Source organism: Procambarus clarkii, chromosome 11 (genome assembly GCF_040958095.1).
Source record: "Procambarus clarkii isolate CNS0578487 chromosome 11, FALCON_Pclarkii_2.0, whole genome shotgun sequence".
NCBI lineage: Eukaryota > Metazoa > Arthropoda > Malacostraca > Decapoda > Cambaridae > Procambarus > Procambarus clarkii.
The window spans coordinates 34,682,410-34,697,409 of record NC_091160.1 but is presented as its reverse complement, the minus strand read 5'-3'; the positions used below and the strand labels follow the sequence as shown (position 1 = coordinate 34,697,409).

At 45.4% G+C, this 15,000-nt stretch overlaps 2 protein-coding genes across 3 annotated transcripts in view; both read right to left on the bottom strand.

Annotated features, from left to right (window-relative positions):
- Window positions 1–15,000, bottom strand: part of LOC123758266 (ras-related protein Rap-1b) — a 90,482-nt gene that overhangs the window by 59,253 nt on the left and 16,229 nt on the right. The gene's annotated exons all lie outside the window — the stretch shown is intronic.
- On the bottom strand, window positions 12,727–13,152 carry LOC138363662 (serine-aspartate repeat-containing protein I-like). The gene has a single exon (XM_069323036.1). It carries the CDS (start codon window positions 13,150–13,152, stop codon window positions 12,727–12,729), a length of 426 nt encoding a protein of 141 aa, XP_069179137.1.

Genomic DNA, 15,000 nt, shown 5'->3' with positions numbered 1-15,000 from the left:
TTGTACCAGGCACTGGGATTGTACCAGGCACTAGGATTGTACCAGGCACTGAGATTGTACCAGGCACTGGGATTGTACCAGGCACTGGGATTGTACCAGGCACTGGGATTGTACCAGGCACTGAGATTGTACCAGGCACTGGGATTGTACCAGGCACTGAGATTGTACCAGGCACTGAGATTGTACCAGGCACTGGGATTGTACCAGGCACTGGGATTGTACCATTCCCGCTCAAACGGGCCCCACAGTGTTCAAATTTTGTACCTAGAGTGACCCATAAAGACCTTATGAATACCGGCCACGGTCACTCAAGATTGCGACGCGACGCAGACACGTACGGCACAGGTACGGAACAGGTTGTGGAGTGTCTTGACATGTTTCGTTATCCTCAGTTTTAACTCCGGTGCCGCCCTGGAGGCCTCCAGGCCCCCCCCCCCCTTCCTCTGTGTCTCCGCCTAAATCAATTTCGTTAAAGGTGAGAAGGTGAAGCTCTCCTGAAATTTCCACTATTGAAATAGTCTAGTTTACGACTATTGAGCTGAGGGATCCACAAGCTTACTGATGAAAGGAAGAGAATTGTTATAGTGTTAGTAGTGTGTGTGTGTGTGTGTGTGTGTGTGTGTGTGTGTGTGTGTGTGTGTGTGTGTGTGTGTGTGTGTGTGTGTGTTAGAGAGAAATACATGGAGTAGATACGATGAAGAAAAACAGGTCGGGAGTCGGTGCATTAGACAACCGACGGTTAGAAAGGCGGGGTCCAAGAGCTAGCAGCTCGATCAAGCAGGCAGAAATAGTAAATACACACACACACACACACACACACACACACACACACACACATACACACACACACACACACACACACACACACACACACACACACACACACACACATACACACACACATCCTGGAGTATGCGGCCCCAGCATGGAGCCCGTACCTTATCAAGCACAAGACGAAGCTGGAAAAAGTTCAAAGGTATACTTCTAGACTAGTCCCAGAACTAAGAGGCATGAGTTATGAGGAAAGGCTGCGGGAACTGCAACTTACGTCGCTGGAAGACAGAAGAGCTCAGGGAGACATGATCACCGCATACAAAATTCTTGGGGAAATTGACAGGGGTAAACAAGGATAAACTATTCAACACTGGTGGGACGCGAACAAGGGGACACAGGTGGAAACTGAGTACCCACATGAGCCACAGAGACGTTAGAAGGAACTTTTTCAGTGTCAGAGTAGTTAACGGATGGAATGCATTAGGCAGTAATGTGGTGGAGGCTGACTCCATACACAGTTTCAAATGTAGATATGATAGAGCCCAGTAGGCTCAGGAACCTGTACACCTGTTGATTGACAGTTGAGAGGCGGGACCAAAGAGCCAGAGCTCAACCCCCGCAAACAGAACTAGGTGAGTACAGCATCTCCCCCCCCCACCTACACACAGAGAGCTCCGACCTTCCTACACTTTCACAATTATTCACACAACAGATGTCTGGTTGATAAGAGATAACATGAGAGGGACGCAGGCGGTCAGCCAGCCCCACAACCTTGCTCCCAGGACTGACTTAGGTGTTGTGAGAGAGAGAGAGAGAGAGAGAGAGAGAGAGAGAGAGAGAGAGAGAGGAGGAGCGATTAGGCAACTTCCAGATTAAGTTACGGCCCCCTTGATTACCAGTGAACCCCCCCCCCCCTTACCAGTTAGCTGAAGGGATATATATATATATATATATATATATTCACAGCGGTCTTAGAGCAAAACAGAAGGACGTGACCCGTCAAACTATTGTGTCTAGCCCCGAAACTCTCCCTGCAACGCCTCATTTTAGAGCCTGACTCTACCTGTAATTCACTTGGGCTCTATGAGCCTGGAACCCTGGCCCCAACGTGTGTGAGGCCGAAGCTCTACCGACCGGAGCTCACTCTACATATTCCTCTTAAAACACTAGTTGAGCAGAACAGAACGAATCAAAGCTCTATGAAAAAAGAGAGCTCTATGAACAAAGAGATCTCTATCAACAAAGAAAGCTCTATGAACAAAGAGAGCTCTATAAACAATCAAAGCTCTATGAACAAGATAAACCTATATGAACAAACAAAGCCTCTATTAAAAAAAAAAAACTATTCTAAACAAATCTCTATGAACAAGGAAACCTCCGTAAACAAAGAAAGAGCTGAAGTAGAATAATGCCTTAACCCGGCGCCATCTTCACAAACACGAACAAACACTAAACCAACACGTCAAGAATATATAAATTAAGACGTCCAGTAATTCAAAACCCCCAACCTACACATATGAGACGAAACCTTTACATCTTCCCTCAATCATGTTGCCTGTCTTCGCGTCAATTGAACCCGCGTTCATGCGCTCCGAAGCACTATACAAGGTTGTTTACATCAATAACAACCCTGGGTGTGTGTAGTTTTACAAACTCGTAAACTGTTAGTAAATGTAAAACAAAGCCCCCACCATGATTAAGGAAAGATGTAGGGGTTTCGTTAAGTGTAAATGCTTGGTGGATCCGGGGCTATTGTAGTCACGTTATTGTGAATCAAAAACCCCGAAACTTCAAGACATTTCATGTTCTTAGTTTCACATGGACCAGAAACTGTCAAGAAAATGTCAGAGGTGGTGTAATTTCAGACTCTGACTTGATGATAACAAATATATCTAGAGGCAACCAACATTGTTTCACAGGGTAGAGGACCCCAGCGGATACTTTCAAAGGGTAGAGGACCCCAGCGGATACCTTCACAGGGTAGAGGACCCCACCGTATACCTTCACAGGGAAGAGGACCCCACCGGATACCTTCACAGGGTAGAGGACCCCACCGTATACCTTCACAGGGTAGAGGACCCCACCGGATACCTTCACAGGGTAGAGGACCCCACCGTATACCTTCACAGGGTAGAGGACCCCACCGGATACCTTCACAGGGTAGAGGACCCCACCGGATACCTTCACAGGGTAGAGGACCCCACCGGATACCTTCACAGGGAAGAGGACCCCACCGGATACCTTCACAGGGTAGAGGACCCCACCGGATACCTTCACAGGGTAGAGGACCCCACCGGATACCTTCACAGGGTAGAGGACCGCACCGGATACCTTCACAGGGTAGAGGACCCCACCGGATACCTTCACAGGGTAGAGGACCCCACCGGATACCTTCACAGGGTAGAGGACCCCACCGGATACCTTCACAGGGAAGAGGACCCCACCGGATACCTTCACAGGGTAGAGGACCCCACCGGATACCTTCACAGGGTAGAGGACCCCACCGGATACCTTCACAGGGTAGAGGACCCCACCGGATACCTTCACAGGGTAGAGGACCCCACCGGATACCTTCACAGGGTAGAGGACCCCACCGGATACCTTCACAGGGTAGAGGACCCCACCGGATACCTTCACAGGGTAGAGGACCCCACCAAACACCTCCGGATCACTGGAACAGTTGGTCAGCGTGCGGTAATCCTTCCCTCCCGGCGTCCAGGCCATATAAAACAGCCGCTTTCTCTTAAACGAACAATATATTACACGTCACAACTTCGGGGTCTCGAACTTTACGGTTGATAATGAAAATGATTTTTGTCTTGCAAACAACGCAACACGCGTCTAATTAGCCGGCCGCCTCCAATCGTATTTCTAAAGTCTGTGTTCGCTGGCTGGTTTAATGGCTGCCGGGGGAGGGAGGGGGGGGGGAGGGGGGGTGGAATTCAAGAACAAACACAGATTACGTGTCTTAATCCTTAGAGGGGTAATTATACATTGAGGAATGCAATAGCTCGTTTATCTAACGATAACCAACCACCCCAAGGGGAGCCGGTCGGCCGAGCGGACACCACGCTGGACTTGTAATCCTGTGGTCCCGGGTTCGATCCCAGTCGCCGGAGAGAAGCAATGGGCAGAATTTCTTTCACCCTATGCCCCTGTTACCTAGCAGTAAAATAGGTACCTGGGTGTTAGTCAGCTGTTACGGGCTGCTTCCTGGGGGTGGAGGTCTGGTCGAAGACCGGGCCGCGGGGACACTAAAGCCCCGAAATCATCTCAAGATAACCTCAAGATAACCCTAAGCTGTGTGGGGGTGTAGTTAGCGCACCCCGCGACGCTAAGCTATGATAACAAGATAGATCACCTTAAGGGTCAGAATATATAATAAAAATAATACTAAAATAACCCTTTGCAACGAGGTAAATCAGGGTTAAGGGTCGTACCCCTAACTACACCACTTCCAGCCTATTTCATAACATCCTCATTAAGCCTAACCCCCCCCCCCCGCCCTGATGTTCCCAGCCGGATGCTGGAAGCTTAGAGATGTTATCCCACGTGACAAGCCTCAATCCTCATTCATTTCGTTCTGTTACGGTGGCTGAGCGTCTTGAGTTATGGGATCTGATGAAGCTTGAGAATAATGTCTTTGTGTACAATTTTAACGTCACTCTCTCCATTTCTTCCGTCTGTCTCTCACTCTCGTAAGTTAGAGCCTTCCATCATGCAGAAATAAGAAAACAAAGTCTTTCACCAAATAGTTTCAACTGTTCTTGTATAACTGTGACTTTGAGAACGGTAACCTGTCTGGCGGAGGTAGCTAGGCCTGAGACAGAGACTTACCCATAACCTATAACCAACAAACTCTTACCTATAACCTATAACCAGCAAACTCTTACCCATAACCTATAACCAACAAACTCTTACCCATAACCTATAACCAGCAAACTCTTACCCATAACCTCCTGCAAATATTGTATATTTACCTATTTACGTAGACTACTTTACCGACTACTGCTCCAGCCTTATTAACGATGGGGTCGTAGCGATTGGGCACGTCTAAAGGTTTAGATACTCGTAAGAGAAATGTTTGTGTAGGTCTATTTTCAAGTGTATAAAGTGGAGGTGTATAAAGTTCACATGGAACGAGGACTGTGACGTCAGACCAACACCCACCAATCAGGAGGCAGGTGGGTGGGGGGGGCTCTCCAGCAATGACGTCACCCAGCGCATCGCTCATTGGTCGAATAATCCACTTATCAACCAATCAGAATGCACCTCAGTGTCACACACACACACACACACACACACACACACACACACACACACACACACACACACACACACACACACACACACACACACACACGTGATTCGACTCCAAAACAGGAACCGGTGTCTCCAAGCCCCGAACGACGGCCATCATTTTAGCTTTTTGGGTCATAAATACCCATTTTATTACAAATAAAACACAGGGATCCCCTGGTTGGTGTGAGGGGCACGTCCCTGAGGGCTCTTGGTGGTCCCTCTAAGTCCCTAAGGGCTCTTGTTGGTCCCTCTAAGTCCCTAAGGGCTTTTGGTGGTCCCTCTAAGTCCCTAAGGGCTCTTGTTGGTCCCTCTAAGTCCCTGAGGGCTCTTGTTGGTCCCTCTAAGTCCCTAAGGGCTCTTGTTGGTCCCTCTAAGCCCCTAAGGGCTTTTGGTGGTCCCTCTAAGTCCCTAAGGGCTCTTGGTAGTTCCTCTAAGTCCCTAAGGGCTCTTGGTGGTCCCTCTAAGTCCCTAAGGGCTCTTGGCGGTCTCTCTAAGTCCCTAAGGGCTCTTGGCGGTCCCCTCTAAGTCCCTAAGGACTCTTGGCGGTCCCTCTAAGTCCCTAAGGGCTCTTGGTGGTTCCTCTAAGTCCCTAAGGGCTCTTGGTGGTCTCTCTAAGTCCCTAAGGGTTCTTGGCGGTCTCTCTAAGTCCCTAAGGGCTCTTGGCGGTCCCCTCTAAGTCCCTAAGGGCTCTTGGCGGTCCCCTCTAAGTCCCTAAGGGCTCTTGGTAGTTCCTCTAAGTCCCTAAGGGCTCTTGGTGGTCCCTCTAAGTCCCTAAGGGCTCTTGGTGGTCCCTCTAAGTCCCTAAGGGCTCTTGGTGGTCTCTCTAAGTCCCTAAGGGCTCTTGGCGGTCCCCTCTAAGTCCCTAAGGGCTCTTGGTGGTCCCCTCTAAGTCCCTAACGGCTCTCAGCGGTCCCTCTAAGTCCCTAAGGGCTCTTGGCGGTCTCCTCTAAGTCCCTAAGGGCTCTCAGCGGTCCCTCTAAGTCCCTAAGGGCTCTTGGTGGTCCCTCTAAGTCCCTAAGGGCCGCTGGCAAGCCTATTGACCCCTCAGGTCTTAGTCAAATATTATTACTGTCATTTTGGTGTCATTATCTTTTATCTCGTAGTAAGTAGCGGACAGCACGCTGGACTTGTGATCCTGTGGTCCCGGGTTCGATCCCAGGCGCCGGCGAGAAACAATTGGCAGAGTTTCTTTCACCCTATGCCCCCTGTTACCTAGCAGTAAAATAGGTACCTGGGTGTTAGTCAGCTGTCACGTGCTGCTTCCTGGGGGGATGGAGGCCTGGTCGAGGACCGGGTCGCGGGGACACTAAAGCCCCGAAATCATCTCAAGATAACCTCAAGATGCGTGATAGACCGGTCCACCCTGGGAGATAGACTCCAGGGGGGGGGGGTATATTATACGTTATATGCCTGAAATATCTGGCTCGCTAACTGGGACGTTTGGGCTTGCTATACTCTGCTAATATACTATGGCTCAGAGTTATGGACCTGGCTTCGATATATGGGCATAATAATATACTCTATGAGTATATTATTATGTAATAGGTACCTGGGTGTTAGTCAGCTGTCACGGGCTGCTTCCTGGGGGTGGAGGCCTGATCGAGGACCGGGCCGCGGGGACACTAAAGCCCCGAAATCATCTCAAGATAACTCAAGATAAGATGAGCATATACGCTAGCATTATACGCTAGGATTATACGCAAGGATTATACGCAAGGATTATAGCCTATGTTATGCTTGAATTATAAGTGAGCGGCTTATTTGAATACAATTTTAAGATAAAAATCCTGTTGGGCGGGAAATTTCGGGTCGAGCCAATATTTATACTTGGGCGGTAAAGCTTGCTATATTTTTAGGCTGATATAACCACTACAATATAACCAATATGCCTAAAAAAGTATAATAGGCGATGGCCAAGCTGGATACATCATTGAATGATGTTAATATACTGCATATCAGTCAAGCTTAGCTTAATCTGGCCTAGCCTAGCAATCAAGAGGCCTGGGGTCAGATTCACGAAAGCACTTACGCAAACACATACGAACCTGTACATCTTTTCTCAATCTTTGGCGGCTTTGTTTACAATTATTAAACAGTTAATGAGCTCCGAAGCACCAGGAGGCTGTTTATATCAATAACAACAGCTGATTGGCAAGTTTTCATGTTTGTAAACTGTTTAATAAATGTAACCAAAGCCGTCAAAGATTGAGGAAAGATGTACACTTTCGTAAGTGCTTGCGTAAGTGCTTTCGTGAATCTGGCCCTTGATCTTTGGTAAGCCTACACCATCCGGTCATTAAGATATTATAACCACCTCGTATAACTGTCAAATTTAACTTTGACAGTTAAAAAATCAGCAATGAGAAAGCCTAGCGGAGCGGAAATTGAAATTGAAATCAGTTTATTGGGGTAAAATACAAAGGGAATGAAGTGGTTCATTCTCATATCGTTAGGCATCTCTTGGTCATTCATCTTGCGTGACAGGAAGACTAGGGGTGGTCACCTGGGATGGAAGAGGTCACGGCCCAGACAATGGCCTGGGGGTGGGATGGGCGGCCATGTTGTGGCTTACTGGTGATCCCTCTGGATATTCTAGAGCCGTGGCTGGCCGGCTCACACTGTCTCTCTCTCTCTCTCACACCTTCGCATCCCTCTAAAAAGATGTATTTCATATACGTATATTTCAGTGTTTATCGAACAGTGTCTACAGGGGAGAGAGAGAGAGAGAGAGAGAGAGAGAGAGAGAGAGAGAGAGAGAGAGAGAGAGAGAGAGAGAGAGAGAGAGAGAGAGAGAGAGAGAGAGAGAGAGAGAGAGAGAGAGAGAGAGAGACAGACAGACAGACAGACAGACAGACAGACAGACAGACAGACAGACAGACAGACAGACAGACAGACAGACACAGAGAGAGAGAGTGTACCCATGTGTCCCAGTGGGTGAACAGACACCACGGTGAAAAAAAACTGACCACAAAACCATTTGTTAGTCTTGAATACAAATGGAACCCAAGTCAGTTTACTGCGGATCCCGATCGCTCTCCATAATATGTGTATATGTCTGTACGTGTGTGCGTGCGTATGTGTGTACGTACGCGCGTACCTGCATGCATATATGTGTGCGTACATGTGTGTATATATATGTGTATGTTCACCCATTTTAACCCCATTCTTTTACCATTCATTCCATTCAATAAAAAAAATTCCACAGCCGACCGTTTTAACTTGGTTAGCCAGAGAAAAAATTGTTTTTGTTTGATATAAATGACGAGATTTGATTCCCTGACAATACCATTTGAGAGAGCACAGTTTTGTGTATATATATATATATATATATATATATATATATATATATATATATATATATATATATATATATATATATATATATATATATATATATATATATGTCGGTATATATGTCGTACCTAATAGCCAGAACGCACTTCTCAGCCTACTATGCAAGGCCCGATTTGCCTAATAAGCCAAGTTTTCATGAATTAATTGTTTTTCGACTACCTAACCTACCTAACCTAACCTAACCTAACGTTTTCGGCTACCTAACCTAACCTAACCTATAAAGATAGGTTAGGTTAGGTTAGGTAGGGTTGGTTAGGTTCAGTCATATATCTACGTTAATTTTAACTCCAATAAAAAAAATTGACCTCATACATAATGAAATGGGTAGCTTTATCATTTCATAAGAAAAAAATTAGAGAAAATATATTAATTCAGGAAAACTCGGCTTATTAGGCAAATCGGGCCTTGAATAGTAGGCTGAGAAGTGCGTTCTGGCTACTAGGTACGACATATATATATATATATATATATATATATATATATATATATATATATATATATATATATATATATATATATATATATATATATATATATATATATATACACCAATATACAGGGAGAACTGGCCACACTGCAGGTGTGTATGTGTGTGTGTATTTGTGTGTCTGTTGAATCCAGCTATTAGCTCTTGGACCCCGCCTTTCTATATCTTGAGGTTATCTTGAGATCATTTCGGGGCTTTAGTGTCCCCGCGGCCCGGTCCTCGACCAGGCTTCCACCCCCCAGGAAGCAGCCCGTGACAGCTGACTAACACCCAGGTACCTATTTTACTGCTAGGTAACAGGGGGCATAGGGTGAAAGAAACTCTGCAAATTGTTTCTCGCCGCGCCCGGGATCGAACCCAAGACCACAGGATCACAAGTCCAGCGTGCTGTCCGCTCGGCCGACCAGCTCTCTTCTAACGGACATATATTTCCTCTATTATGTCTACTACATATATGTCTCTCTAACACACACATATATACACACGCACACATCTCCAGGAAGCAGCCCGTGGCCGCTGTTTAATTCCCAGGTACCTATTTACTGCTAGGTGAACAGGAACACCAGGGTTAAAGGTAATCTGCCCATTTGTTTCCGCCTCCGCCGGGAATAGAACCCGGTCCCTTAGGATTACGCCACCAGAACGCTGTCCACTCAGCCCCAAGCCCCCACGGGTGTGTATATATGAACACTAACATGAACACTGAACAAAAAAATCCCTTAACACATTATTCTGAACAAACTTAATACCATCTTTAAATAACGTTTAGCACCTAGTCTGAAAATGAACGAAACTTTTTGGTAATATGTAACAAATTGAGGGAGAAAAAGAAACGAATAAAATCTACAAATTGATATGTTATGATATCTGCTGATGATATCACACCGGAAGATGGCAATTTGAAATTCAAATTCAAATTTGAAATTCAAATTCAAATTTGAAATTCAAATTTAATCACGCAGGATGAAGCCTCACCGCAGTGCCGCCCGGGGCTCTTCCAACTGCTACAACGGCGCTCAAATAACGTACTAACTTGCCCGAACCTAACCAAACCGTGGCCCCACGCATAGAAAACGGAACATCACTTGCCCGTCCTGTCTCCATGTGAATTATTTTGGAGTCATGTGTATTGTTACTGCGTCATATATGACAGTTTTGGAGTCATGTGTATTGTTAATATGTCATATATGACAGTTTTGGAGTCATGTGTATTGTTACTGCGTCATATATGGCAGTTTTGGAGTCATGTGTCTCGTTACTGCGTCATATATGACAGTTTTGGAGTCATGTGTATTGTTACTGCGTCATATAACAGTTTTGGAGTCATGTGTATTGTTAATGTGTCATATATGACAGTTTTGGAGTCATGTGTATTGCTACTGCGTCATATATGGCAGTTTTGGAGTCATGTGTCTCGTTACTGCGTCATATATGGCAGTTTTGGAGTCATGTGTCTCGTTACTGCGTCATATATGACAGTTTTGGAGTCATGTGTCTCGTTACTGTGTCATATATGCAGTTTTGGAGTCATGTGTATTGTTAATGTGTCATATATGACAGTTTTGGAGTCATGTGTCTCGTTACTGTGTCATATATGCAGTTTTGGAGTCATGTGTATTGTTAATGTGTCATATATGACAGTTTTGGAGTCACATATATTGTTCATTTTGAGTCTTGTGTTGAACATCTTTAGTCTATCGTGTTCACATTGAACTTACGATGTTCACATTGAACTTACGATGTTCACATTGAACTTACGATGTTCACATTGAACTTACGACGTTCACATTGAACTTACGATGTTCACATTGAACTTACGACGTTCACATTGAACTTACGACGTCCACATTGAACTTACGACCTTCACATTGAACTTACGACGTCCACATTGAACTTACGACGTCCACATTGAACTTACGATGTTCACATTGAGTCATAGTCACGTTCAACAGGAATCTTATGACCGGCAAACAACCTCCTGACAATCATTCAAACGACCGGACTTAACTACCACAGAAAGGGGGGGGGGGTTTGGTAATTAGAGCAATTATAGAGCTCCCACCGCCTCGTTACAAGATTACCTCCTAAAGACAACTACCCCCTCCCCCCCCCCCCGCCCCCCCCCCCCACCACCGCCTCCAAGATTGCATAATTGCTATCTTATCAGACCACCTTTCCTTAATTTCCTGTTTGGCTATCGAGCGGAATCTTTTAACAAGGATTTGGATTTATTCAAATTTTCTCGCTGGCCGGCGGCCATTGGACCTTTGAGGTAGTTATCATTCTCGGTCATTTAAAAAAAGGTACACAGAAGCATAAGGCGCCTTTTTGCCGCTCCAGGATGCTCAGTGGAGCATGGGGATGTATTATGGTGTATTCCATACAACTTAAGTCCATCAGGTCCAGGCCCTGGTCCCTGTGGCTCAGTCGTCTATGCCTTGGACTCGTAATCAAGGGACCCGGGTTCAATTCCCCCCCCCCCCAAGAGGCGGAAACAGTTAGCAATCCCGTTGATCTGGGATTAGATCAACGTAGGCTACAGGAATGAATAAACTCTAACTCGGACATAATTGAAAATATTCTCGGTGGAGTTATCACGATTGTACCGTGATTGTACCTTGATTGTATCGTGATTGTACCGTGATTGTACCTTGATTGTACCGTGATTGTACCTTGATTGTACCGTGATTGTACCTTGATTGTACCGTGATTGTACCTTGATTGTACCTTGATTGTACCGTGATTGTACCTTGATTGTACCGTGATTGTACCTTGATTGTACCGTGATTGTACCGTGATTGTACTGTGATTGTACCGTGATTGTACCTTGATTGTACCTTGATTGTACCTTGATTGTACCTTGATTGTAACGTGAATGTACCTTGATTGTACCGTGATTGTACCGTGATTGTACCGTGATTGTACCTTGATTGTACCTTGATTGTACCGTGATTGTTCCTTGATTGTACCGTGAATGTACCTTGATTGTACCGTGATTGTACCGTGATTGTACCTTGACTGTACCTTGATTGTACCTTGATTGTACCGTGATTGGGTACCTTGATTGGGTACCTTTGCGTCGGGATTCGCTGGACAATGTCAGGCGCTATATATATATATATATATATATATATATATATATATATATATATATATATATATATATATATATATTGAATCTGTTTATATATTTTTCATCTATCCATATATATATTTTTCCCCTATATATTTATATATATTTTTTCCTGTGATTTCATCTAATTTTGTTCATTTGGACGCGACGCACAGATCAATATGGCTGTGTGTGTTGGCCGGGGGACTCGTAGCGAACGACCTCGTTACGTGTAATGACCACTTTCGGTAAATATACACACACACGTGGCTCCCCAAAATCCAGCGTTGGAATCTGCGAGGTTAGGGTGTGTGTGTGTGTGTGTGTGTGTGGGGTGTGTGTGTGTGTGTGTGGGGTGTGTGTGTGTGTGTGTGTGTGTGTGTGTGTGTGTGTGTGTGTGTGTGTGTGTGTGTGGGGTGTGTGTGTGTGGGGTGTGTGTGTGTGTGTGTGGGGGGGGTGTGTGTGTGTGGGGTGTGTGTGTGTGTGTGTGTGTGGGGTGTGTGTGTGTGTGTGTGTGTGTGTGTGTGTGTGTGTGTGTGAGTGTGTGTGTGTGTGTGTGTAGGTGTCGGGGGAGGAGGTTGTGATCACCTGGGCTGTGATGGGTCCAGTTATGCACCAGCTTCTCAGAGGCGTCCATAAACAATTTACAGAACATATTCCCAGGAAGAGTCGGTGAAACAAGCCGTTGCGTACGCAGTTACGGCCGACACACTGCGTCACGCTCTGACACAAGGTCCCAGGCTGCGTCACGCTCTGACACAAGGTCCCAGGCTGCGTCACGCTCTGACACAAGGTCCCAGGCTGCGTCACGCTCTGACACAAGGTCCCAGGCTGCGTCACGCTCTGACACAAGGTCCCAGGCTGCGTCACGCTCTGACACAAGGTCCCAGGCTGCGTCACGCTCTGACACAAGGTCCCAGGCTGCGTCACGCTCTGACACAAGGTCCCAGGCTGCGTCACGCTCTGACACAAGGTCCCAGGCTGCGTCACGCTCTGACACAAGGTCCCAGGCTGCGTCACGCTCTGACACAAGGTCCCAGGCTGCGTCACGCAACTTGTGAGAGCCATAGTGACTCTGCAAGGTGGATATGGCAACACTGAGCAACAATATGGCAACTATCATTAAATCTCAAACTGCAAATCTTATTATAGCTATATAGAGATGCCTAGTATAGCTATATAGAGATGCCTAGTATAGCTATATAGAGATGTTTAGTATAGCTATATAGAGATGCTTACTATAGCTATATAGAAATGCCTAGTATAGCTATATAGAGATGTTTAGTATAGCTATATAGAGATGCTTACTATAGCTATATAGAAATGCCTAGTATAGCTATATAGAGATGCCTAGTATAGTTATATTGAGATGCTTACTATAGCTATATAGAGATGCTTAGTATAGCTATATAGAGATGCTTACTATAGCTATATAGAGCTGCTTAGTATAGCTATATAGAGATGCCTAGTATAGCTATATAGAGATGCTTAGAACAGCTATATAGAGATGCCTAGTATAGTTATATAGAGATGCCTAGTATAGTTATATAGAGATGCTTAATATAGCTATACAGAGCAGGTCCGTTCTTGGGGTCTGGGGCCAGATTCACGAAAGCAGTTACGCAAACACATACGAACCTGTACATCTGTTCTCAATCTTTGGCGGCTTTGTTTACAATTATTAAACAGTTCATGAGCTCCTAGGCACCAGGAGGCTGTTTATAACAATAACAACAGTTGATTGGCAAGTTTTCATGCTTGTAAACTGTTTAATGTAACCAAAGCCGTCAAAGATTGAGGGAAAGATGTACATGTTCGTAAGTGCTCGCGTAACTGCTTCGTGAATCTGGCCCCAGCTGTTTATTAGGCTAGAGAGGTTATCTTGAGGTTATCTTGAGATGATTTCGGAGCTTTTAGTGTCCCCGCGGCCCGGTCCTCGACCAGGCCTCCACCCTCAGGAAGCAGCCCGTGACAGCTGACTAACACCCAGGTACCTATTTTACTGCTAGGTAATAGACTCCCGAAGCCACGCCCACAAGTATAAACGCCTGGTAAAAAATATAAGGTAAATGAAAACAAAAGAGGATCAATATAATAGTATTAACCTAATACATGTACCAGACACTCCACCACACCCTCGCTCGTAACAACAGCAGCAGCTAAACGAGCCTCATACATAACTACAAGGCTGAGAGAACAATAATACATTATAATACAAGAAATACAAGAATTTGAACTACAGAAGTGACGGAAAAGATAGAGCGAGGGAGGATGTATTGTTAATGTATTCGAGGTCAGGAGCAGGAGGGTTCAAGGTGTTGTATCGTTAGAACAACAGCATTCATACGGGATCACCATAGCCCGTGCTACTTGGAACTTTGTAGCACGGGCTATTTGGAACATTATCTAACACAGTGCATAGTTACAGCCACAACAGACCACTGGAACATTATCTAACACAGTGCACAGTTACAGCCACAACAGATCACTGGAACATTATCTAACACAGTGCACAGTTACAACCACAACAGACCACTGGAACATTATCTAACACAATGCACAGTTACAACCACAACAGACCACTGGAACATTACCTAACGCATTATTATTAGGGGAAACCGCCAAGCCATTAGGATTATATAGCCCTGGGAAGGGGTCAGGATAAGGATTTGGGATGGGACGGTGGGAAAGGAATGGTGCCCAATCACTTGAACGGTCAGGGATTGATCATTCACAGCATAACTTATAAACAAAGCAGTTTAAAGCACTGCAATCACCTTCTGTGGTTAATTATTCAATAAATCACTGAACTATATGCTTAACAGATCTCTCACTCTGTCCATGGAGGACAGGAGAAAATGTATATATGCTGGTTAGCATTGTAAATGTCTGGCCACGTCTGTGGTAGAAAAAAAATAATGAAAAAAACTGCCTAATGCATTCGAGCTGTTAATGTATGTGTGTACTCACC

Bases quoted from the DNA above. Each gene is read 5' to 3' on its own strand.
- LOC138363662 (XM_069323036.1), bottom strand. From the start codon at position 13,152: ATGATAGTTGCCATATTGTTGCTCAGTGTTGCCATATCCACCTTGCAG.